The sequence below is a fragment of the Echinococcus granulosus genome (genome assembly GCF_000524195.1).
Source record: "Echinococcus granulosus chromosome Unknown EG_S00008, whole genome shotgun sequence".
In the NCBI taxonomy this organism is placed as follows: domain Eukaryota; kingdom Metazoa; phylum Platyhelminthes; class Cestoda; order Cyclophyllidea; family Taeniidae; genus Echinococcus; species Echinococcus granulosus.
In genome coordinates, this window is record NW_020170388.1 from 1006873 (window position 1) to 1034160 (window position 27288).

At 39.3% G+C, this 27288-nt stretch overlaps 2 protein-coding genes across 2 annotated transcripts; one reads left to right on the top strand and one right to left on the bottom strand. All coding sequences in view use genetic code 11, as the record gives it.

The window, feature by feature from the left end:
• Positions 1-2500: 2500 nt before the first annotated feature.
• Positions 2501-6685, bottom strand: EGR_01981 (Nuclear factor erythroid 2-related factor; the record flags this gene model as incomplete). The annotated part of the gene is made up of 7 exons (XM_024491230.1): positions 2501-2717; positions 2801-2979; positions 3496-4233; positions 4301-4618; positions 4660-4797; positions 4834-4899; positions 6623-6685. The coding sequence occupies 7 exons, from the start codon at positions 6683-6685 to the stop codon at positions 2501-2503; spliced, it is 1719 nt and encodes a 572-aa protein (XP_024354373.1).
• An 8737-nt stretch (positions 6686-15422) lies between these two features.
• On the top strand, positions 15423-18174 carry EGR_01982 (Guanine nucleotide exchange factor MSS4; the record flags this gene model as incomplete). The annotated part of the gene is made up of 2 exons (XM_024491231.1): positions 15423-15566; positions 17893-18174. 2 exons carry the CDS (start codon positions 15423-15425, stop codon positions 18172-18174), a joined length of 426 nt encoding a protein of 141 aa, XP_024354374.1.
• Positions 18175-27288: the final 9114 nt, after the last annotated feature.

A 27288-nucleotide genomic window follows, 5' to 3' on the forward strand; every position in this document is an offset into this window, starting at 1 on the left:
GATATGAATGGGTACTGTTTAAGGTCAATGGACACAATCCATATACTGGTGGTTTTTTTAAGAAAATTAAATTTAAGAAACCGTCATTATTTTATCCCAAAACTGGACTGAGTTTGGCTTGATTGTATGCCCCATTTAACTAAGGCATAGCACGACGGATGACACCTTCACACTCCTTAATAGCCTTGCATTTTTACAACCACTACAGTCAAGTTATGAGGTGGGAATAACTACGTAAGAGAGAAGCGCCTCATCACGCGCCGCATGACGCGGGAGGCTTTTCACTAAAAATTTTACTTTTTTTCTCATGCTGTACGGCGACTGTTTAAACACGCGCTCACACAAGTGTCGTACCCTCGCTCACTGAAACGTCTGACAAAACACGACTGAACACATTCACGTACGCGCACACACCTACTGGCCTGAAGTGATTTAGTGATTAAGAAGGCTAGGAGCACACCATCGACAGAACTTTCGGAATGCGGCTTTTCTAGACCACCGTAGTAGTAGTGTCGAGCTGTATGCATGTTCGCCTTATTAAAGGTCTTCTACCTCCTCAATTGAAATGAAGAATTGAATTAGAACAACTGATTCACAAAGGTTCGGTGAGCTTAAACGAAAAATATTTAACCTACATCGACAACAACCAATAACAATTCCAGTGACTATGAGTGACAACCGCAGTCTCCAACCAATCTTCTAATTTGTAGTCTTATACCTACAGAAGGAATTCAGGCATTGCATTAGTGTTGGGCATATGTAGGACACCGGTTGACCTTGATAATGCACATAGTGTGATGTTTTGGAATTAATTACAATGGCATTTTCAAAGAGCATTTGCATTTAAGTATGTTCTTAAGTATGCAAAAAGTGGCACTCAAAAGAGTGTCTAAAACTGAATTTATTCCAAATTACTACTGATATTAATGAATAAGTTGTGCCATAATCAAATTGAGTTGGTCAAATTAGAATCTGAAGAGAAGATTAATTGCCTAGAATGTCTATGTGAAAATAACAAGGAAGCGGAATTTCAAAGGTGATGTACCACCCTAAAGTAATCCAGATGGATGCGTAAGTTGTGGCTTCCCGATTAAAAGGTCCACCAGAAGGATGCCAACAGAGTTGGGGAGCACCTAGTTCCTAAGGCCATATTCTGGTTGGAAGCCTTCGTTCCGATTTGGTATTCGACAAAAGATGTAAAAGATAGTTGGGACCGGAATTCGCGATTTTTTTACTGTGACGCAAATCCGTAATTTCATTCTGTTCGTTTCTGTCGTGTGGGTATATCGAGTGCATCGAAGTGCTTTAAAATAACTGATAGAAACAAGAAAGTCAAAGCATGCTTGGATTTGTTTCGACGCGTCGAGATCTACACCAATTGCCCGTGCTTTTGGACTTACTTCACGGCTCATAGTATCGCCAAGAGTAAATGAAGCAGATTTTATGAAGAGTAATTCGTGATTTCAAAGCATAAACAATTAACAACTAGAATAAACATATCTAAACCAAAAGTACGTGTGAAACAATGAATAGTTTATTTTTGTAAGCTAGACGGATCGCATTAGCGGAAGTACATCCACCGGAAATCGGGTCGCACACTTGGTAAGTTCAAAATTTCAACAATTTACAAAAAAAAACACCTGAGCACTTATTGGTTTTCGTGTTAGAGGAGAGCCGAAATGAAAGCATCACCAGTTCCACAAAATGACCGTTCCTCCAGTGAACCCACACTCCCGTAAACTTTAACTACCAACAACCTCCGGTAGTGACGCTGGACCCTAATTAAAACTCACCGCCTTGAAGTACCCACACTATTTCACAACCACAAGTGTAAAGTCACCCCAGCACCATCTCTGATTCTTTTTTCTACAGCACTCAAATTACCTGGCATCCTCGAGAAGACAGAGGGACAATCAGAAACACACGAGCTTGGCGGTTGCACTAACATACAGTAAAACTGGACTAGCGGAGCGTCTGACACGTAATTTTCAAACAAATTTGATATATCCGACTAACAACTTCAAGCCAAAATGGAAAATTACAAATAAAAGGCACTTTGATAGTAATTACAGACATGACATCCGAAAGGGAACTTAACAAACACCGAAGTTCTTTATACGAAACTCAATCAGACGAAAAAAGGAGACTTTTGAGTTGAAAAAAATCCTCTAAAGGGTCAATAAATACAATGTGTATGCAATACATGTGTACAGATGAGCGCACAGGCGTCTACGTGTGCGCGTGAGTGCAGTTGTTTATAAAAAAAGTCGAAGGAAAAAAGCAACTCTAACGCAAAACGAGTGATCCGTACGTGGCGTAACACCACAAGAAGCCGAAAGGAGAAGCCACAGACGAACAATGGAGCCAGCGCCTGCTACGTAATGAGTAGTATCCATATGTAAATGCTGTTCTTCACTGCTGAGTAACGGGAGTAGAAGAAAGGGGCGATATGAGTGGGACACAGCCTGATAATGAATGCTGGTACTAACATGCGGGAGTACTATGACAACTTTGCTGAATTTCCTGTTTCTTCGTGGTCATCGTTTCTACCATCTTCGTTATTGCGGTTATTAATGTCCCCACTGACGTTGATGCGCACAAGTATCAACTCGCCTTCACTAGTCGTCTGTATGCGCCATTGCGAAGGATCTAGTGGCGTTCCAGTGCTGTCAACAAGGTTCTGAAGCAAATGGTTTTGCGCTGACGTCAATTCATCCCTGGGTAAAAGGTAGCAAGAACAGTAGAGATCCAAACCCTTCAGCGACTATTAACAATACACAGGAGGGTTTGACCAACATACCACTTTTGTTGACGTCGTCTTCGAGTGCAGATAATACGCCTGGTGAGATCAGCATGCTCCAGACGAAGGCGGTCAAGCTGGTTCGCCAGACTGTCACGAGCTGCCGATTTGACACGGCGACAACGCTCTGCCGCCTGCCGATTCGTCGCTCGGCGACGCGCATCCAGCATTGCGGTTATCTGAGCGTGGAAGAGAAGCACGGTTAATTACTCAACAAGCGTCTTGCGGAAATCTTGATGTAATGGGGGTGAGAATACACAAACGAGGTCATGAAAAAGTGAGGTCAGATTTTCAAGGAAAGATGGCCTTTTCCATTTCAAATAATTTGCAGCCAGTGTTCTAAAAATGTGTATCGTGCCAAGTGCTAAGAGCACCTAAATGTTGGGGTGTAAATACAGCACGTAAATTAATCACGTTTGGATGAAAAATATTCAGGGACCGTTGGTAATTTGAAACGATTCAAAATACCCAGTTGTATAACAAGGAGAAAATTGAACAAATTCGATCAGTTAAGCAATTCTCCGTGTAAATCATCTCCTAAATAGGACCATGAAAGGCCTGACTACTATGATGCTGCGATCCCCTGAAAACTCAGCAAACAGCAGTAATTCAATTCATGGTATTTGCTCATCAGATTAGCATTATGGTGTAAAAGGCGACATAAGGAACAAACCACTTGGAGAAGACCAATTTACCTGATCAAAAGTGAGTCCGGGTTTTGATTTAATCTCTCGAAAGCGCTCATTAGAGCTGTAGGCCACCTCCTCATAAGAGAAGGGCACAGCAAGACGTTTGAGAATGTTAATGTCACGAATATTGCGATCGCAAAAGGAAGATCGTGGAGTACTGCCAGGGACGGAGGGAGAGGTTACGATCCTGGAGAACTTAATTTCACCTTCCTCCTCCCACCGCTCGTACCCGTCCTGTTCTCCTTCATCCCCTTCACTCTGATCCACTTCTTCGTCCCACCCCTCCTCTTCCTTCTTCCGCCAGCTAGATGTCTGCGACACCCGAGGGCAGAACTCCGTGTCTGAGATGTGACCCAGATCCTCTGAGGAATTAGAACCACGGGGGCCAGGGATGCAAAGGTGACGCGGAGTGTCGAATCGAGGCCAAACGAATGTCTCATTCTCTGTCATATTACGTCGTGCCTGATTTTGAAGCTGATGAAAGCGGTCTTGGCTAAAGTGAAGGTGATGTCGGGGCTGAGGAGTTTGACGAACGTTGGAGAGAGATTTAAGAACCCCATTATGCGACAGAGAGGAAGGCAAGGGTGATAAAGCGGACCTTGTCAGTGTAGCAGCATCCGTGAGGGGACCCACGAAAATAGGGACACGAGAACTTGAGGGGGAAGCTTGTGTGACGAACAGCGTCGATGGAGGACTCCCCAATTCTGTGTTGCGCTGGAGCGATCTGACCACAGAATTGGAAGGCTAGAACAAGTAGAACCCACGACATAGATACGTAGGAAAGGATGTCCACTTTATAAAAAAAACATACAGGAGGACTTAAGGCGAAGTATTCTGAGGGTGCGCTAGTACGACTAGTGATTGAACAGGTACTTTCGAAAGGTCCCAGAACCTTTTTTGACACCGGAAGTTTTCGAGGCGTGAAATCAGTCATATTTTCTGAGGACTCTGTATCGAAAGTGACTTCCTCAACAGAGCTGGTTTGTTGAGGAGTAAGCAGCAAGTCATCCCGTTCTGGTTTGACTGACACAACCAGATGAGGCGTTAAATCGACTTCAACTGGCCCAGGCTTCACGCCTGCACCACTGGTGGAAGTAGTTGGAGTAAGAAAGGTTTGACAAGCACCCGACTAAATGCGAAAAAATCAGAAAAATACGAGCACAGGCCTACCTCCCGATCACGGTTTTGAGCGTTGGGTTGGAAAACCGAAATTGGCAAATGATTCGCCTGAAAGAGGAAGTTCAGTTCATCGATTTGACCCTCCTCAGGATCATCGAAACCAATTTTCTGAAGGTAAATCAAGTAGTCCTAAAAAGAAGGTTCAAAGAATGAAGCGAGGCTTACATCAATGCAAAGGTTTTCGTTAGAACGACAAGCTGCTGCTCCGAGAACTGAACCTTGGTCCGGATACTGAAAAACAGTAGCTTGGAAAAGTTTAGGAAGCCAAAAATCACTCACACCGTCTGAACTACTGGCCTAGAATCATGACTTAGGTAGATACTAATATATAACCATCGATAATCTGTAAAATATGCTGATAAGTCTAACGTCCTGAAAGGTAGAGACAGCCTAGCCCTTCTGCATGATAGCCCATGTCAACAGAAATCCGATTAACAGGGATGGGACCCGCCCTTTTACGTATAACCCAGACTTAATTATAAATAACAACATTTGGTAAAATATTCGTACCAGTTCTGTCAGCAAAACCCTCACTTGAAAGCTATGTGGGGGAGCAACTGCTATCCTTTTAAGGGGTAGTAAGCATAGGAAAGATAGCTTGGCGCAGTAAAGACGGATTAATGATTGGAGTAAGTGTATGCTGAAGTCTGTAGAGAAAATCACGGCCTCTCTTGTTATCAAAAACGAGAGAAAGCTTTTAATAGGAGGTGACGACTTTTCATTCATACTTGGTAGATGCACATTTTATAAGAACACAAAACATGTGGGTGACACGTCAAAAGCCCCAACGCCACAACGGTAACCGCTCAACGACTCGAAGATCAATGGGGAGGTCGAACAAGGCTCCACCAAAGTGAGGTGTTAAAACAAATGTTTAAAATAGAATAATTATTAAAAATCTTCACAAAAAAGTAACAGCAATCACAACTGTTGTCAAAAGCATTGCAGTTGCTTCAGCCACAAGCACAAATTCAAAACAGGTGCTACTCATTTTTAAAATAAGCTTGTAGCAGGTTGTAGACTCAGAATTTGGTTCTATTAGATTTGTGAAAACACGCATAAAAGCATTTAAAAAAGTTGTTTTATGCAACTTTTTAAACTTTTGCGTTGCTTTTGTTGTATCGATTAGGGCGAAGAAATGTTAATGAGAAAGCGGTAGAGATATAATCAATAAACCAACTTTGCTTCCTACTTTTCTAAAATTATATGCAGTACTCCGGTTGTTCAAACCTGAGATCTGACATCGGACTACTCCGTGTCTTAGCCATCATGACCTAGCCCGGTAGGCTGGCCTCTGGGCCATGCCAGTATTCCCATCGCTTCCAGTACGTTAAATATGTATGTAATATGATGGTGGTTTATCTCTCGGTACTGGTAAGGCGCCACTTTTAAACTTCTCAATTTCCTTTTTTTGTGCCTTGCTGGATGGTCTGGCCTTCGGGCCATGCCAGTAGCCCAAACACCTGCTCCGTGCTGAATATATATTCTGCCCGAGTATCGTGTCTTCTTTCGCCTTCAGGGAGGTCTTGGAACGCTACCTGTATGCATTGTTTGGCAACTGTGTCGTCTTGCACCTTCGCGGAAGTCTCGAATCGCTACATATTTTAGGGCATTTTGCACATTTGCTATTTGCGATATATTAAAGCCATTCGGCTTCAGTGTGTCTAAGAATAATGCAATTTATGGACACCATGACCACTGATGTAAATAGGAAGGCTCATTGGAAGCCGCATCTCAAAGCTTGAGCGAATACTTTTTATAGAATGGATTGTGGGATGAATACAGATAATAGTGAACCAACTATGAATGTTTATGACTGAGTGCAAATTGTTTGATACTTATGTAGGGCGAGACTCGCAAACCTTCTCTTCCCTGGTTCTTGAACTCATAGAATATTCGGGCTGATTCGACTTCGACACTTTTGTTCGGATAAGAAGATGGGGGAAACATATACAAGTTTGGGGGGTGTGGACGCGAAAACTCTCTCCTGGTTACTCGACGTTGACGCCCCAGTCATGAGGTACGACTCCTATATTCACTTCCTCCCTGAAAAGAAACATTAAAAAAATATTATATTTATTAATTAGAATGGACTTTACCTAATAACATTTAGGTGAGATAGGAACGGTCCCTAAGATTAATCATACAACTTTGTAAGATTGAAAAGGCAGAGGTGCAAAGTACAAGGGATGACAACTTTTAAAATGGTCAAGTTATATATATATATATATATATGCACATAGTAGAACATTAAAACGTGAAATTCTTTTTAATTATTGCACACGATGGAGCCTACCTTGGCTGACGTAGTACATTCAAACTTTCAGTGCTTCAAATTATTCGCCTTTATTTTTATGGTAAACAAAATGCCTCAAGAGCTTTAATTGCCATTCATAAATTTGATGAGTAAATGTCGAGGCGCCTGGTTCAAATTATGCTGCTAATTTTCCTCGTGACAGTTTTCCGCCGCAGGTTGTTTTCTCATGGATAGTCATGTGACGTGCGTTCACCATTGAGTTCCCGTTGTGCTTACTTTAAAGGCACCATATTTTAACTAATGTTACTTTTTTATTAACCCTGACGTCGTGGTAGACACTTTTCCTGTTGCTAATTCCGAATGCTGCAAGCATAGAGCGAATTTGTTCTGTAAATGCATCAGTTTTACCGACATTTTATGTCAAAATGCTCAACATAATTTGACTTTGTACCCCGATGGTTGGTTGCATTATGGCTGTTCCCGTCTTCCCCATCGTAGTAGGTGTACATCTTGCAATGGGATGGTAGTTGCTGCAATACCTCCACTGAATTACTTACTTGACTATTTCAAGTCTTAAAAAGTGTTTCAATGAAGGTATTTTTATTGCATTCATGAGTGGTTTCTTTCATAGCTGACCCATGTTTTGAATGCCAAAACCTAGTGCGGTTTCAAAGTTTTGGGGTTTATTTGCAAACCCCGTATTGTCGGTTGTGCTTGTATTTGTGGACACCTGCTGAGTTGCGGTCTCTTCAGTGGACGAGTCATGCCACAAAGTCATTAACTTTTTTTGTTTCGATTTCCCTGCGAACAACTTTTTTCCGTGCTTTAAAATGTGTTTTATTTACAGAAGAGGCGACGAGAAAATAAATGGAAAGGTACTGAACGATGAAGTCATCTGCTGCCCTAGGTGTCCATGTGTCATTTTCCGTGAGAAGACTGCGTTTTCCACTAATGAGGAAGTGAGTTGTGCGTTAAAATCTAACGATTTTTTGGCTTTCACCATTAAGTAGCATTCTGGTAGTCCTACTTTGCGTACTTGTATCCTCTTAAGTAGCAAGTGCCATATTTCCGGGCTTTACTGAGCCACTGAAGAGTGTGCTATTTTTAAGTCCCTAAATATGAATGAGTTATTAAAAATGCTCTTTCCGTTTGATAACTGCTGTGTAGTTCGCAGATTTTAACATCTGGTTCAAACCTGCGTTGCTAACTTTGCAGAAGGTAAAGACATCCATCGGGTAGCGTTTACACAGCATAATTTGTACTCGTCTGGCAAGTGGAAATTATCAGTCTGGGTGTATTCACAAGGAACGCTGGTCTGCAGAATTTTCGAACCCCTTCACTATTTTTCTTCGACTGCTTTTTTACCGCTACGCGGCCACTTCAGATTTCCAGTTGTTCTGATTGCGCCGCCTATACACGCCCAAAAATGATGGCGAAAGAGAAAGAGGACTAGAGAAAAGGCAAATCAATGGATTACTAGCCACTTGTGCGCGATTTTCCCTTTAATGTGCATTTTTCCTGCAATTGCTGTCTGTATTACTCGCGTAAGACAACCATAGTTATTTTTATTGCCTTATGCCATGGTTACTAGATGAAATTAGGATGAATTTCAGCACATTTGGCAATGCGAAATAGTCGAGATCCGCTGATATTTTGGATCATGTCATGAAGTAAATTAAGACTGAGGAACACTTATTAAAAGCAATCAGTAAGGTTAGTCGTGGATAGTAATAAGCTTTATGCAAACTAATCGTTTCAATGTCTTTGCATTTCATGCTTGGTTATCATTGGCCACAGAAAACCCTTACCAAATTTTATGTAATTGTGTCTATTAGTTGGCAAAGGGCTCTGCTACTCCCGCTGCAAAATTGTCTGCTCTCTCGAAGTACTGTATGTAAATCCAGATTTTTACAACCGCAGTTTATGAAGATGGAGGTATCAAATTTACACTAGGTGTTGCATTCTAGAATTCTATAATCCTAGGGTGGCGGGGCACAAGTCTAGCTTAACTTATTAATGCACAGAGGGTCTGTTAGTGCACCCGATGATTTCCTCTTACCTCCGTCTAGTTACAAGGAATCCCATCCACCCATCCTTTTTTTTTCAATGCGGTGAAGCTTTTGCTTTTAGGGGAATCGGGAGTGATGCGAAGTTAAAAGGCAATTGCTGCTGATAGCAACAAAAAAAATCGCAAGCGCTGAAAGGGAAGCTTCTTTTTTGTCCTTTTGTACTTGTTACCGAGATGTACAACAAATAGCAGCCCCTACTACTACTTTGATTGTGTTCCACCTGACGCATAAATTTCCAGATATTCACTTTAGGGGTAAAAATGCTTCAAAATCCATTGGGAAATAAAGGCGCTTTTCCCAATTGCATCCACTCGAAGTCCAACATTAAAAGTTCTAGCAACTGGGGGCCTTTGCTTGTCACTTCGGACTGCAACTGTTTTTAAAAAATAAGTTGAAAATAGCTATTTCATTGAAATTTGCGCTTAATTTTGACTGTGCGTTTTTTATCTCGTTCTGAAATTAATTTCTCAAGTAATTTAATTTCACTTTTTCCTATGTGTAGCACTTTGCTTTACTGTATAGCGCGATATCAACGTTTTTCTGAGATTTCAAATTTTGCTTTGAGAAGACGTTTATAGTGAAGTTATGCTTCAATTGTACGCTAAATTTTGCTTTTGCTTATCCAAAAAGTGCAGTGTATTGTGTTCCAACTATGTTTCAATGGGTTTTTTGGGATGTTTTTGGATACAGAAGTATTGAAAAAACTGACTGTGATATCTATCCAAACTGATGAATTCTAATTTTAAAGTACCTGGAAGCCGTTAGGTGCCGATTTCGCTCAAAATTTTCCATTGAATAGGTTTCAATGAAAACGAGAAGTCTATGCACCCAATCACCCATAGTATTCAACTATGTAAGCCTGTTTGAATCTTGCAAAATAAAGTTGAAGGTAAGCACTGAAAGGTTGACTTGACGGGAAATTAGTGATCTAAGGTTTGACAAATCGTCCTTTATTTTGTCCCAAAGCCCAAAATTTTACTAATCGCGAGGACTATCGGTACATACCTTGATCTTGTTTTAGAGATAATATTCAGCTGACTTTAAGTTGTTTTTGAGTAGCATCAGCCGAACAGTTTGTTTCTTTTTCATCGTGGAGCATTTAATTGCTGCAGTATGATAGCTCACGGTGGAGTAATTGTTTGTGTCCTCAGATTTTTCTCTTTTAAGTTGTGAGAAGGTGGGTATGTCTCAGTTTATATCTTTAGACATTTAAATCCACATTTACAGTGGCGGCTGCGAATTGTGGGCTGCCGATTTGATTAAAAGCAGAAATATAGTTTCAATACATAAACGAGGCATTCCGCTATTCTGGTTGGAAGGTTTCAAGGCCATGGCTGGCAGGAGAGATAAGACCTCTAGTAGCTGACCATTAACCAAAGAGAATTCGATTTCTTAACCATGTCTATCTTAATTTTTACAAGGTGCTGCTGCTCTTTTGAGAAATGCGAGAGAATGTGGAATCAGAACCTGGTTCTCTTACTCTTGAACTTAATCATGCCTGTTTGGCTGATTTCCAAATTTTTTGTACCAGCTCCAGAGGTGAAGGGGGGAGAAGACGAATTGCATATTTTTCTGTCGATCACCACGCTCGTATTGGTAGTTTTATCGGTTCCATCTGCGTCTTTAAGGTACGTAATTGCAGGCTTGGCAATCTTTTTTTTAAGTCGACCTGCAGCTCACCAAATTCGGTAAATGACATGCCCTTGCCACACGAGGATAACTTTTGGAGCTGCTTTTGCCATTTCCTCGTCATCCTTCGCCAATGAAAGCATACTACAGACGGTATTCTACTCTGATTTTCGTTTAGGTGATATTTAATGTTGTAGTGTCTAACCCTTTGGGGATGGGATCGTCACCGATAATATTTTTGGCCATTTACTGGAGTGAGGAATTGCGACGATAGACGCTGATTGCGCCAGTTTTTCTTATTGCAAGCAAAAGAGCTAAATAAACTACGGTTAAATTGCTGCTTGACCCATTGGCGCTTTGAAATGGACTCCATAATCCCCATTATTTGTAGACCATAATGCCCTTAATGGAAGACATTAATGCGCCCTCAATACCCTGTTGTTAGTCGGCGTAATGATGCTCCAAGAATGAAAATCTGAAGAGTTCAACTTGGTGATCCTTGGCGACCAAATGTGTGAGGTAGCCCAATTCCAAAACATTTTTGGCCGCGGGTGGTTGTTGGAGGCTGTTTGCTATGCATCCCTTTGGAATGAGGATTTTACAACCATCTTTAGCGCATGGACATTGACTGTTGTAGTATCGTTGTGTCCAAGTTTGGGTTTTTGATTGCAGGAACATTGACTTTAAAAAGGAAGTTTTTTTGAAGTTCCCATACTTCCTCTGCTTGCAGAATGCAGTGTCGATATTTTTCTAGGTTTAAAATGAATCCTACGAAATAGCGACACAGCCCGATTTTTAACAATAGTTAAATGCGAGAACCATTTCTGTTTTTTAATTCCACGGTTGTCAAATTGTTATTCATACATTAAGTGATTAAGGACTCTTTAAATTTCTAAAGCTGAATGGATACCATAAATGCGTAGATGGTAGGTCATGTCTTGTTTTCACCCTCTTCATAAAAATTGGCTAATCCCAATGTTATCAGCAATTAGAATTTCTAATTTGGGAGCTTATTTATGCTTGCATTGTTTTGGACACGAGGGATACGGTGGCATTTGAGTCAAAATTACTTGGATTGATAGATAAGGCAAAGTGAATAACATTATTTTACCGTCTGCGCCGGATCCAACTAATTATATTTTGGGGCTGAAAACAAAATTTAATTGTAGGATACGTAAATATAATTGTGCGACCCACTTTGTTCAAATCTACTTGAGAAGTTTGCCATTGCCTTTTGTTTTCAGATTTTAATTTGAAAATACGGCCAAGATATTGCCGCAAACTGGTCCCTTAAAGGAAGTGCAGATTGGATGTGTTCCTTAAGGCACTCCATATGACTTAAGACTGATAATTTTTTAATACAGTACCAATGTGTAGGTTGCAATGCGTCGTAGTACAACCCATGGTTAATCTTAAAAGTGCTGGTAAATGAGGTGTAACACGACTTCTCGTAACCTATAGGCTGTAAAATTGGTATGCACGCTTTCAAACGGTTCGTCTAAAATGCACTGAATTCAAACAGGAGTTGTCTGAGGACATCAACTATTCCCTAGGCGCAGAAAACGGGGTCTATTGCTTTTTCCTCAGTTTAACACGTGGCTGGGAATGGCAGTGCTTGAAAGTGTATCTTCATATTACAATCGGATTTTTTGCAACTACGATCTTATTTTTAAGTTACATAGATTATGATTCGAGAGATAGTATGTGGTACACTGCTTCCTTTTCAAAAGGTTTGTATAATTTGAAATATTTGCACTCTGAAGCTCGATTAGGGAGCTTATTTACGACTCCACTAAGATGAGTATTTCGTCTAAATTCAGCAGTTTGTTGATTCCGATGGCGAAATCAATTAAAGTGTTAGCAACTTTTGCTTAACACCCTGATATGCAAAAGAAGTTTAAAAGGCAAGAGTTGGCTTAGCGCAAAGTGTAGCGCTCGGCGTTATCATTACTGCAGCGCTCTTATGCCGATGTTCTTTTCATCCCTCTTTTTAAATCCTGGTGGGATTCCATGCCTATTTTATTCCCTTTCTACTCTGATCGCTATGGTCCGTGGTAAGTCGAACTGGCGATTCATGCAGAATCGGATTAGCAGAATGCGAGGCTATTCTAACTACAACTATTATTGTCAGCATCGTTAAACGATGAAACATTGTTGTTTATCATTTAATTATCCGTCTCAGGAGAAAGTGACAGGTCCCCAATATTAAATTCTAACCATTTTTCACGCGTCGACTCCCTAAATGTAATACTACAATAGCACTTATAATACGTTCTATGGTCACATGACATGCATTCAAAATGAGCATTTTCTTAGCGGTGGGAGGAGACAATCTATGAAAGCGATGTTTTTTGTCTTAACCACTTTCTTTCTTCCTGAATCGTGCCAGTACTTTGTTACTAAACAAACCTTTTATGTCTACTTATATTTTCTTACGAAATCTCGGACGAATTGTAGATGCCTTTTTTACTCCCTTTTTTTTGTTCCGTCGTGGGAACTGATGCATCAGCGCAGACAACTGGAAATACCAAATATCAACTTTATCAAGGCGGTGGTAAAAACTGTTTTGGATGTATTTCCTCGGAAGACAAAGATAAGCTGTTTATTCTCATTTCTGCTCTTGGATCCCACCATCCTCCTATCTGAAGAATAAACAAGAGCGATCTAGACCCTAATATTTAGGCTGACTTTAACCATGGCGTTTTTTTCAGATTCTTGTATAATGAAACCTATTTCTTATTAAGTGGCATGAGGATTTTGACAATCTTCTCCGTGGTATTTGGCGGTGCTCTAAACAATTTATGACTGATCCAGCTTTTGTGCTCTCAGGATTCTATGCTTACTTTTCTCCTAGTTTTTTTTTTAAATTTTATAGGACTACAAATGCCAAAGGAAACCCTTGATTAGTAGTTACTAGCCAATCTTATTAGGAGTGTTAGCTATCTGAACGGAGTCACATCAGGGACAGATGTTTTTACAGGGTGTAAGCATCCTTATCACATATCTGTTCTTGACAAAACAGCTACTATTACCAGGTGTCATCGTTAAGAACAACATTTTCTGCACCTTTACATTAGAGGGAGGAGAGGGCAATCAGCTTCTGAGTTGCCTCATAGTTGAACCGCAAATGAAAGGAATCGCGCAATATATAAGGTACTTCATTTATCCGTCAGTGTATTTTCACATAATTGTCCTTTGCAGACTTATTCGTGAGTCATGACTTTTAACCACTATGAGAAGGTGAAAGAGTTAAGGTTTTAGCTAAGAAATCTAAATTTAGTGTTATGGAGCTAATGTTTTCATGAGCTTTTGAAGATAACGAATCTGGATGCCTTTTGTCAGCGTATATTGACACTGAACTGAAAAGTGGTTTTTGTTCTGTGGGTACGAAATGTTGACCGTTGTTCTAGGGCGAAGCTATTTAGTATCAGTCTCTTCGTAGAAATGCTTGTAGTGGAGAAAAAAGAAAATATGCATAATATTTGGTAACTTTTTGAAATGTCGTCTTGATTTTATCCCCCTTTGTTTCTTTTGCCAGGTTCCCGTACTTTTGTTTATCGTCTACTTTTTTTCGGAAGTAGTATAAGCAATTGTTTTTGTGAGTAATTGAGAATAATTTGATGTAAATCGTCGTTACTGCTCTTGATACAAATATTGAGAAAAAGTATTGCTGTTAAATGTTGATACGGTTTTGATTTGGCAACTGCTCTTAAATTTAGTTGTTCGCAATAGTTAATTTCCTCCTTTTACAGCCACCTGATTCATTTGACTGCAGACCTCGGGTGATTCTTCAAAATAGACAGAAAATGTTAAGGATATTTCACAAATCAAATTTCAGAGTTGCTTCTATAGACGTGGTAGGTTGCAGGAGTTTGAAAAACACCTTCTATTTAAGTACACAGAGTAAGTCTTTTACGAATGGCTTGGTCCTGTTAGCTGAAATCCGTCTATCTATATTCTTGACTTTCAAATGCTTCTAGTGCGTAATTGAATGTAGTCACAACTCGTTTAGGCTAAAGCTCTCATTCATCGCTAAATTAATGACCGAACCATTAAGTAGGTAAGGTTTTGATGTCCACTCATCTTCCTGGCCCTGTCTACTGATCTGATCGAAACCCGACAACGTGATAGTTTCATTTCGTGGTCATTCTACTTATTACAAATGTACAAACTGGTAAAACTAACGAATTTGTCTCTCATGCCTACCTGTTCATCCCGTCAGCACATAAATCAAAGGTGTATGGAATTCATTTTACCCTTTCTCACCATCTGTATTTGTTTTTTTTCCCAAAGTCTTCTAGCTTACTTTTTACAGTCACTTCCATAATTTAAAATTGCGGACAAAAAGTGCATGAAATTGGCTGTTTATGCTTGCGAGTGGTTTGAAAAAAAATAACTTCAGTTTGTGAAGCTGGCTTTCCTGGTAAGGGGATCTACCTTTTTCTCTTTGGATAACAATTGAGCCACCTCTTCTGAGACTAGGGTACTGCAAGAATGTTGTTCCTTTTGAACAACATGTCATTCGGTAGGATTAGTAGGTAATTTTAGTTTTACAAGTGGATGATATAAACGGATGTTACTATGGCGATACTACACGCAGCAGCAAGTGGCGAGTCTGCCCTTGGTAGCATCTGGTCCACGTATAGTGCACCAGCTCAAACATCGTCGATTAAGACAATAGATAGCGGTGGTAGTACACTTATGCATTATCATATGATAGTGAGGTTCCCTGTAAATGAATACGTAAAACTCTAACCCGCAAGCATTTGCGGAAGGCTCCAAGCACTATTTGCACGGTGATGGGACAGCCACTCGGCAGTGGGGCTGTTGAATGGTACGAGCGCTTTAATGGTGCCCGTGCATGTGCTAGTGACGAGCTTGGCGATGGTCAATCTCAGCCCACAGCCTTGGCAGCCATTCCTATGGACATCCAACCAGCGCTTGTAATGCTTTATCCTTACGATTCCTACCTCTCTTCAGCAGACTGCAGATTTGCTAATCCCACTTTTGTAAAATATCTTACCTTATAAGCAGAGGACCAGGCGTGGCCACCACCGTTTTATTTTCCAAGTATCTATTTCACGTAATTCTGTGATGCCATAAAAAGGTGATAGTTATCACTTAGTGAAATGTCATCAAAGGAGTACGGAGGGTGGCGATTAGGTATTACCTCCCTCCCTCCCTTCCTCCCTCCCTCCCATGCTAAAGTACATATATCCTCACGGTAAGTTTTTGCGGTGACATAAGGTCTTACGTTGTTTGATAATACTGTGACTTACCTCCCACTGATTGACTACCTCCAATAGTTCCCGAGGGAATTTTTTTATTACACGCCTTCAGATAGATGGATTTAGACCGTATGTTTCTTTTGGTATTCATCAGGAAAATACCTGGTGAATCATTACGTCTCTGACTCACCACACGTATGCAAGCGCACAGTGTGGATAGTCCTGTGGCGATGGGGTGGTGCGTGCCCCAGAAGTGTGGGATGGGTGGTAGGAATTGGTTCATTTGGGAATAACTACTGATGTATTTATTTGCCTAGCCAACCAGTCAGGCAATCAATCAGTGCGCAAAAGATCCTCTCCAACAGCATGTTTTTATGCAAGAAATGATGGACATCAAATTAATCCTTGTGACTTGCTGTCATCTGTTAATGCATGTCATGTGGTTGGGATCAATTCCTTTGATATGAGGGCAGATGTATTGTTTCGTCATCAGTTGTATTAAAAGTAGTTTTGCTGAAAGTTGCTAGCGTCGCATTAAATTATTAAAATTAATGGCGGTATGAAATTCCTAAGTTTTTTTTGTTATGTATAGGAGGGGGGCTATCTGATGCATTTTGGGTGATTTATCACCAAATTTACGCTGTTTGAATCAACTTCGGGTGATACTTTCGGCTACTGCACCACATATTCAACGAGAACCCAGTTAAACCCGTCAAGCAGAATACCTGCAATCCTCTCTACCAGATTCAACCGAAATTCGCTGATATGAGGGTTAAAAATAAGAGCGAATCGAAGGATACTGTACCAATAGGCTGATGCATTTCATCTATGCTTCATAATACGTGCATCCGCTTTACAAATTCCTACACTGCGAGTACCTCTTGCTTCAGGTTTCGTCCATGTTAATGCATAAACAGTGGATGCTGACTAGCAGGAAAATTTGAATACTTCAAGACTTTCTTGTAGATGATAGCTTTGCGTTGCATTTTTGCTGTGGAAGTAAACGATGTCAGAATTGGGGATTCTTGCTCGACTTTTAGGTTCCATCCGCTCTCTAATAAACAATTTTTAAATGGAACGATCATCATTTACTCGTTGTGAAAACCCCAACACGGGACCTTTGAATTGTTGAGCGGTACTTGCTGCCTCATACACCACTTCAATTCAGTAGCTTTAACAGTTTTACAGGACAGCATCTTCATTTTTTTGGTTCCCTTTTATGAATCTATCGGAGGAATTAAAAACTATTAGTGTTAATCTTCGCTGTCGTTAACTATTAGTACCCTCGTGTTTACTGGGTTGGTGTTAATGTCTTTTTAGTTCGTCTAAAACTTTACGGGGAGCTCTAATTTTGGACATAAATTTTTTACAAATGTATTCCGAAGGTCTGTTAACAAAAATAACTTCGAACGAAATTCCGTGTCACCAAAATTATGTCCATGCAATTAGACGCCCATTATGATATTATTTCGTTAAATCTTATACTTTTTCAAAAATGTGGTGTAGGGGTAAGACGACTAATTACTGCTTACAGCAGTTTCACTCATTTATGCTATTATTGCCAGTGAAGTTTGAAACGGGAATGAAATAAGTACATCCCATGGCATTGGTATCAGGGATACATAAAGTGTAGTTATCTTCTTTCATTCCTCGTTTCTGCATCATTGTATTCGTTTCGGGTGAATAAACTCAAAGAACGTCTAATGCGGGTCCTCTTATTTCTATGAAATCTAAATTGCGGTTAAGAAATGCGAAGGCAATATTGTTCAGTTTTCTATCATTGTTTTCAAATCATTGATGTTTTCCTAATCGAAGTCACATTCAAAGTAGGCCTTCCAAACATTCTTTTGTATTGCCCTGGTTACTTTATTGGAGAAGTGTCAAGAATACACAAGGTGGATTATTTTCCTGTTTTTTCCCTTCTTCATTGTCGCCTTTGAATCGTCAGTATCCATTTTCTTGGCGGTAAAATCCGAATGTCTTCCGCGAAATCCTAACTATTTGGATCAAGCAGTATCAGGAATTTTTCTTGCCTTTTTAGTTCTCCCTTCCCATCATCGCCAAGAAGTCGGAGCTTCAACAACACAGCGGTTCATTTCCTCAAAAAACGGAGTCCCACTTCTGGACGGTGGAACGGATGACGGACTTTGAGAATGTCGGCTTTTGCAACACTGTAGAGGGCATTAAGTACCTCATTTGCGCAGACTGTGAAATCGGTCCACTGGGCTACCACGACACCCACTCGGCGGCTGGCGGTCAACCGCTCTTCCACATCGCTGTCTCTCGTGTCCGGACCCGCGACACTGACCCATTACCCGGCTAGGCACTTATCGTGATTAATAAGAACGCTGATGATTTAGTTGTTTTGTCTCTTTTCGGTCGGAGTTCTGTCACTGTTTGGGAAATCAGAATTAATAACGATGTTCATGTCGTTTCTAACTCAAATCATCAGTAAATATGCCGCTGCCGAATTCGAGTTGTTTGGGCCTTAGTAGGCGACTGATAAAAACCCACTTCTGCGATCTAAATTGTTGAGGGAAGGCTGAGTTGTATCCACTTTGTCTTACTAAGTAGGTTCTGTTTTTACCTCGCCGTAATTCTGATCCTTTATGATAAGAGCTTGTCTTTAATTCGGTTCTGTCGTCATCAAAAGGGTCTTTGTTTATTTTCCGGCCCATTTACCGGTAGCCGGAGCCAAGTATTTATCTTCTTTTCGGCAGATGTCATTCTTACCCTTAAGTAGTTTAAATCTAAATAGAACTGATGACCTCGTCCCCTTTATGGCGATTTAGATATGGAGAAGTACCATTGTTTAAGGGAGTGGTCCTTGTACCGTCTTGCATGTCTCATTTAGGCCTCAATTCCTTAGCTTTGATTGGTTGACTACTGAAGAATCATTTAGGAACGGATTTATCAAAAAAAGAAAAAGGAGACGTCTTTATTTGCCAATGCACATGAGTAAAGAAGGAACACGTGCGCACGTGGGGAGTCGATCCATTGGTTAATGGAGAACGCAGGGGACATGGTGGTTCCTAGCCTCGTTTATTTAGAGTTCTTTATTGACCTTGATCTCAATGTAAAATAGTGCATGGAAGACACGTTTGCATTTGATACCGGTTAATCAAGAGGGAGAGCACGACTTCCAATGGGTGTTAGGGAATTTGCCATAAAGATGGAAAGTTTCAGGCATTCCCAGCACTGCATTGAAATTTACTGTGTCGGAATACGTGCCCTTATAAGCTTTTGGATTTTATTTATACAATTGCATCTTCATTATTAGCCCTATTTGTTTCTTGGGACGCAGGAGGATGTTACTGTAGTTTAGAATCTCAGACGAGTTTTAATCCATAACCTCCAGGGCTCGGATAGACTTGTATCGAAGTGGCATAAGATGGTGATGCGGATAGTTCGTTCATTTCGTCTCATCTGAATGAGGCCCTAAAGACTTGTCAATTGTGGTAGGTACGAGCTCTTCGAATCGCAAAGTGTGGGAGGAGTTGCACACCATTTCTATACTTAATCAAAGACGTTCACCCACAAAAATTCTTTGTTTTTAAAAGTGAAACGACTACCTTTTCTTGATTTGCCTTTTGCAAATAACCCTTCTTATCCTCTGTGAAAATCCTTCCTAATTGAAGGAAATGACGTCATTCTGTTTTTCTATCTTCCACTGGAAGTTTTATTCATCTAGAGCTTTATCACTAGCGGATGAGGTTTCTTATTTTCGATTCGGTAACCAAAGTATCTCCATAGCCTAACTTCTGCTTGTTCGCCAGGCTTAAATTTTCCTCCAAACTTTTTTTATATTGACGAAATTAAAACGATGAACCTTGTTTGAAATTAATTACGGTTTTTTGACTTAAGGTTGTGATCCTATTTTGCACCTAGGATCCGATAAGTTTTCGCGCTTTGGCAGTGTCAATGCAGGTCTAAATCCATCAACACAAACATTTATTGAGGAAACGACTGAAATTTATGCTGAAGTACTTTTTTCTCCTATTTTCTGAAGACAAGACCTAAAATGCCTACGATCTTGATCTCTGTGAGTGCTTAGAGTTGAGAAATTTGGGCAGACAAATGCGCAATACATTAAGTACAGGCTGTTGCATTTAATCATGTCAAAACAAGATGCCAAGAATGCCCTACTGGTGTCAACAATTAATGGGAGCTTGGGTACTTTTTTCTAGTCTCTTTAGTCCTCTTGTTCACTTAGGCCATTTTCTGTGAGAAAGAAATTTGTTGTAAACAGTCACTTTGTTCCATTTTCTGCGTATTTTAAACAAATATCTGTTTTTCTGCCAAATAACTACACTTTTGCATGCATACTCTTAATGTTCGCAGCTACTTGCAACATGAAGAGACATTGGGTTCTGGGTTTATAGCGAATTTTATATTTGCTTATAAGTTTTATCCTTTTCTTTGATAATTATCTTGTGGTAGCTACACGGAACTCCAAGAAGTGGAAACTGTCAGAAGCTGCCTTTCCTGATATGGGTCTTCACAGTTTCGGCTTTTCATGGCAAATTACCTTCTTCTAGGACGTCCTGCCTTTGTAGTCAACCGGTGAATCAAGAAATTTGTTAACATGAGCTGGACCTGTCAATGCTGTCACCAGGGCTGTCCACGACCTATCTCTGAGGAAATTATAAGGGAGTGTGATTTGGCAGGTATCCTCGTGTCCCCGTCACAACTGTAGGGACGCAAGTCCTTTCCCACGTGTCAGCCGTCTTGCTGGTCCTCTTGTTCTTGAAGTGCCATTTATTTCGGGTCATAGACAGTAGCTGCATTAATTTACTCCAATGATAAATTTTAAAGGCACGGAATTTTAGATTTTTCAATTTCACTTAGCACAATACCTTCTTTCTTTTCCTTGTAGGGGAGAGTCGAGTGTCCAATGGGGATTTCAGTATTTTAAAATCTTCAGTTTACATCTGACTGTGCGAGTCTATTTGGTTACAAAAGTTTATTTATTTGTTTTGATAGAAGATATTAAAATTTGTACGTCGTTATTTTTTTTGTTTTTGATGAGCATGCTGGACATTTGGGTGATTTGATCCCTGAAGGCCTATTATTGCTGGAATAATGCCTCGCTTACCCTCGTTCCATTGATTCGCGACGTTGTTCTCGAGGTTGGCGTAACACAAATTCCTCAATACAAAGTGTTATTAAATGTAAAATATTTCAGATTCCTTACGTGATGAAGGGTTTCTCTTACTAATGAAAGTGAATGTGTTAAAAAAATTTCCAAAGTTAGTACAAATTTATGCCAAATTTTGCCTCACAACTACTTATCATATCTTCCAGCAAAGACAAATTGTATGTGAGAAGGGAACACTTATTTAATGGTAAGCTCAATAAAATAATCTTAAGAACGATAGTTGACCGAAGTATTTTTTTCCTTGTCTTAGAAGATGATGCAATGTAGCGCAACTGCATTAAGGCCGCGAATGCAAGGAAATGCGTACATAAAAGGTGTAGCACTGAGTAGAACAAGAAGTATGTTGGGAAGTATAGTCGGCTATGCTTTTTGAAGGCAATACCGACAAACAAATGGACGAAACAATGCTTCCGACAGTGGATGCAATGATTGCATCTAGAAGTTGCCGAAATAGCGGTATCACAGAAGTACGCCTCACAACTGTGCGGGTTGGTGTACTAGGGATTAACACTTTTCCACATCAGTCTTTCTAGGTTAAAAGGGACATGAGGGGCATAAAATACTATCTCTTTGATCCTTCTCCTTGTTCCCTATTTCAGATTTTGGTTTATAGATGCAAGAAAAGACAAAGCACCGGATGCAGAAGCAAAAAAGCGCACTTTTTTGTAGATTTGCACAAGAAAATTATGCTAGACTTGGTGGTGACATTTCTTTCCACTTAATGGAGAGGCTTTATTCAAAGAACGCAGTTTCTGACCTTTTTCCCCTCTACGATATTAAGGTGGTTTCTAGCATACCTTTTCCCAACAATGCTGAATTAATGGAAAATAAAGTGTAAAATACAGTCCCTTCAGTATCAATAATTGGTTGTGAATCCGTAAGGCAATTTGTCATATTCGCAGGTGAAAGATGGTAAGAGAAACTTAATGAAACAGACAAGGCAATTATTTTCATCCTCTCAGATATAACTACCTTAAAGATTTGATCAAAACTGAATTAGAGGCAAAATTTTCGTTAATTTTCTGACAACTTTCTGTCATCAACTTTAAGTAGAAATTTATCTAATCTCATTATCAATCTCAACTTCAATTGGATGTTTGAGCTCTATGGTGATATTGCTGTGAAATGTTTCTACTGAAACTGAGGATTGACTTCCACTTTTCTACAGGCATCATAAAACTCCTTAAAAAGACATTAAAAGTCCTTATTCGCTTAAAGAACGTCCTTGATTTAATATTTCGCCATAGGGTATGACTGTTTTGGCGAGATGGAGTTAAGTGAATTTTTGGTGTAGAACAGCAAGGGCGTGTCTTCATATGTTTTGTTCTTGGGGTAGAATGGAAACAGGGAATGATTCCTTCTTGCGACATAAGCTCACGCTAAAGCTCATATTGAAAAATTTACGAATGCCAGTGGCATGACGTGATTATGGACGTTATTTTTTCATTAAAACTGCGAATTTAACCCTTTCGTGAGATGTAAGGCCAATTAACAAGCAACCTTCAGCTGGCTTTCCTTGATTGGTCAACTTGCAATACACACATTTTGCAAAATTTATCTCCAAATTAAACACATACCTTAAGAACTTTTCAGCAAGACTATGTTTAAGTAAAATTAAAAAGAGTCTTTTTTCAACTCAAGGCTTATATAGACAATTATATTCATGGATTCGTGTAAGTTATAACGTTGGATGCCACACATGGATCATACGATGCAGACATCCTCATATAAATTTTGTAAATGGCTCCATGAGGAACGTTTAACCGTTATATTACAAACCATGGGAATGTAGTTTTGCCGGAAATGGATGTGGTCATAGTGTTAACACTATTGCGTCTCGGGTACGTAGATTGTTTAAGCTTGGTTTGAAGTAAAATAACCCGAGAGTGTCCTTCATCTGTAGTGGGATGAAATTTCGCTACTATTGATGCAGTACTTGAGTTCTCAATCAGGACGCTTCAAGATTTGCAAGCTCGGATAGAATTTGTAATAAACGTCTAGAGGAGTAACAGATTGTTAAAATGGATGCCATTAACCTAACCCCGTGACATCAAGATGGTAATCAAACTGTTATAATTCATTACTCCTTTAGCGCAACATGTAAGGGGAACTTTACTAAGTTCTGGCGCACATCAAAGACGCAAATGATAAATCACCGTCATTCAAAGTGTCATTTGTGACATAGGAATTAAATACTCTTGTCCAGTTTTGTTTATCTGATTACTTACTAGGACTGTTTCATTTAAAAGGAAGTTCTATATTGTTTTGGAAGAGAATGGATGGCCTGACGTCAGTAAGCATACCTATTTTGGCTATTTAGTTTTCTGGCACATATATATTATGGAGACGTGTGAAAATGAAAGTAAACTGGTTTTACTTACACCCACGTTTTTCTCACGGAAATTTTGCAGCATTATTCTTATTAACAAAATGTACGATTTGGCAAAATTATAACCATTGGAAAATTGGGCCAAATTTACCACAAGATAACTATCAAAATGTGCCTGTAAATTCATTGTCACTCAGGGCTTTACATGATGAAATATAAATAAAAAGGGCAAGAAGTATTATAACATAAAAGGCAAACAGTACAAATAATCCAAAATTATAGATTCGCATGTTCAATTCTGTAAAAGTTTTCCACTGTGCACAAAAATATTTATTCAAGTAACTAATTTAGTTAAATAATGATTTTTTAGGCCTCCGTTTTAGTTTCTTAGACTCTGAAAGCTCCATATTGTGCTCCCCCTGAGTGGGACGGCACTCAGGCCGTGCCGTTAACCGTCCAGCCTTTCTGTACATGGGCAGTACATTTCCTGGCTTGGTGCTAATACCTCGTTCGTCTTCCGGGCGGATTTAAGGTATCAAGTGTTAAATCCCATACTTGATATCGTTTGAAAACACCTTATACAGCCACTCATACGGTTAAGTAAATATGGCTCATCAGGCCTTTGAACACGTAAAAGTTCAGGTGCAAGGAATGCTGTATGCACGCATGGATGTAAAAGCCAAGGAAAGGATGGTGGAACCTGTGGTGATTTAAGAGCTCGGATGATTAAATAGGCTTTAAACAAAAATCCTTTTTCATCGCGGTAATACTACTTCTTAATAAGGAGAAATTGGCACCCGGGGAGGTTATATTTTATTCATATTTTATAAAGAAATTTACGCGAATTAACTAGGCTACGATCAACTTCTATTTCCTTTATTTCATCCATGGTTCTGCCCATTTTATTTCTGGTAAAGCAGCTAAAAGCATTCACAATATCATAATAAACGTACAAGAAATTTCTCATGTAATCCTTTCAAACTATATTCCTTGTAATGACACGCAGTTCAAATCTCATTATTCGACAGAATATAAAAACACGTGTTCGTAAAAATGGTGTAAAATATCAGATAATGAAGTGATAATACTTAGAAGTGAATAAAATTACTCGCAACTCTGATATTTGGAACAAGGGTATCCTAAATTTAAACAATGAAAGCTTTTAAGGCCTAGCCTTAAGTTAAATAGCTCATATTGCATGAAATTGGGGCTATCTCATCTGGTGGTCAGTTTGACCGAAAAATAAGCACCAAATGACATCCAAACCCTCTTTTACTTACTTTTTACAAAAATTATAATGATGTTTTACAAAATTTGCAATAAATTTTCTCTTCCTAGGTGGCATGCACTTGACCTATTTCAGTTTGAAAGCACAGTAAATACTGTCATAGCTCCAAGCGTAAGCCAGGGATACTAGTGCAATAAAACATTTGTAAAGGAACTGAATTCTGCCTAAAATATAAAAAATATACTTACCCAAAACTTCATTTATCTTTTCTTATCATGGCTGGTGAGTGATGAGCTAATTTGATACAAGATAGTTCAGGTTAAAGGCAGTGGACTGGTGCTATAGGTTCATCTGTCATAATACAGGAGAGTTGTGGGGTAAAAAGACAAATATGATTTTAAGTGACAAAGAATGTTATTAGACTTTATGGTATGATTGTATAATAACAAAGAACACTTGCAATAATATTGTGTGACTTATAACTACAAAAGCAAGGTTCAAAAGGCTACCTTAACAATAAATAAGATGCCAATGGTAACATAATTTTCTTTCAGTTAACTTTTGACTTTCTAAATTTACCCATATCATTTATTGCACAACAATAATTTAAATTAAGCGAATTTTTGTTCTTTTGACGCAAAATATAAACGTGTGGTCTAATCACACCAACTGTTCAAAATTAATGCGCGACTCTCTGTGCACGATTCAATAAAATTTGCCCTTTTTTGTCAACTCGGCAGCGCAAAATTTGTTAACTTTCCCATCCCTTTCCTTCTTTTTCACATTTCTCTCAAAGAGCCAATTTGAATTTGACGCTTTCTGATGCCGTACTTCCTGGTGCCAAACTTGTCCCCCTAATTTAATTAACCGCATCTTTTCCAAACAGACAAAAACTTCTAGCTCATCCTTCTTTTGGCCTGAGTCCTTATCACTCGGCAACCGCCGCTGCCGACACTTTGCTTCTTTGGACTGTCAAAGTTCATTTTCTACACCTAAAGAGCACTGGTGAAAATTATGCTGATATTAAAAATAAAGCTTTATTCTGTATCAAAAGGCTCATCAAAGTTTGTCAATTAACGAAGATTTCAAAGGATGGATAATTTGCTTGAGAATCATCACAAATATCTCACGTCCTTTTGCAGAACCTGGCTTACAACCTTTCCGAACTAGCAAAACTTATAGTGGTTTAATCAAGTAGCTCACAAACGTGGGATAACTATGAAGAAAGTTTGTAATTATTCACAATTATGTTGTTCCAAGCTCTAAAATCACAAATGAAATGTCATAGCACAAAATATCTAAATTATTAGGAAGGCTTTTACATATGGCTTATAGACCTACTCCCCTTATCCATAGGTAAGGAAAGTTTCATTTTAGTGGACGTGTCTCATTTAACTGATGAGATGCCCAAGAAGATCTGAACTGAAATCATTCATCCATGTCAAACTGCTTGTGAACCTGAAGAGCGTTTTTTTACCAATTTATATCACATTAATACAGCCTAAACAAAATTTAACAAGTTGAAAAAGGTTAAAGAGCTGGTAAATTTACCAAGATAAATCAAATTAATGAGGAATGGAGGAGAAGTTGATAAACTTTTAATGAAGGCAAAACTTTTAAAATAATGTTTGTACGCAACTAGAAATTAATACATACCTCCAGCTTAATTGTTTTATGTGCTCTACAAAACTGAAATGGCTGGTGTCTTCATGGTTGAAATGTTCTGCAGAAACAAATAATGCAGGTAGGCGAACAAGAGACAAGTAGATAGATTTTTTTCTGACAGAGAGAGTGAGAGAGTACAATGACCGCATCAGTTATAAAGGAAGTCCATTAGCAGGCTGAGATTTACATAACTCCATGCCATTACTGACAGCTGCATATAATGATGCCTGGCAGAAAAGACTAGATGTGCTTCTTCCTTCTCCCTCTCCATCTCCTGTGGTTCTCTAATTAACACACTCGTATTAGTGCTTTTAGAATATCTTTTGGACCTGTTTACGCATCCAAGGTGAATAAAAATGACACGATATGATTACTTTCTAATTGAACACAAAGAAAACACCCCGAATCGAGTTTCTTATGTAAAGAAAGTGGTTTAGTTTAAGAGGATTCTTGTGCCCATTTCTTGAGCACTCTTCCTATCAGTACTGCGACTACTACGGCTGAGCCATCTTATGACAGTCTGCTTCGACCCTCTTTTACCCCTTCCGTGTTGGTTATAACCACCAAAATCCCTTGTCTTTTCGAAATTGCAAATATCCGTACTTACGACTATTATCCGCACTTAGGATTCGTATATTTTGCAACCAGCCAAAAGAATGTTTAAGGAACTGATTACCAAGCCCCAGATCACGGATGTATCCACCACAGCGAGAATGGTCATTGATGTATAGGCACATGACAAGGCGATCCTCAAATGTTTCCATTCAAGCGCCTTACTAGTGAGCAGACAAGCATTCCCTTATTACCTTATACTGTGCTTGTAGTCTTCGTCATAATTCTTGCGCCTTTGTATACAGGAAATGTCACCACTACACGCTCTTTCTTGCAAGCGCCTACACTGTTGTCTAGCAACTTGATTAACGGTGTCTGAACTGAGATGAGCCATAATATATGTGATGTGCATAAATTTAATGTTTATAAACATAACATTAAATGAAGACCATCTTCAATGCAATTAGGATCTTAATTTACCAAACATAAGATTAATTTGCGTCAC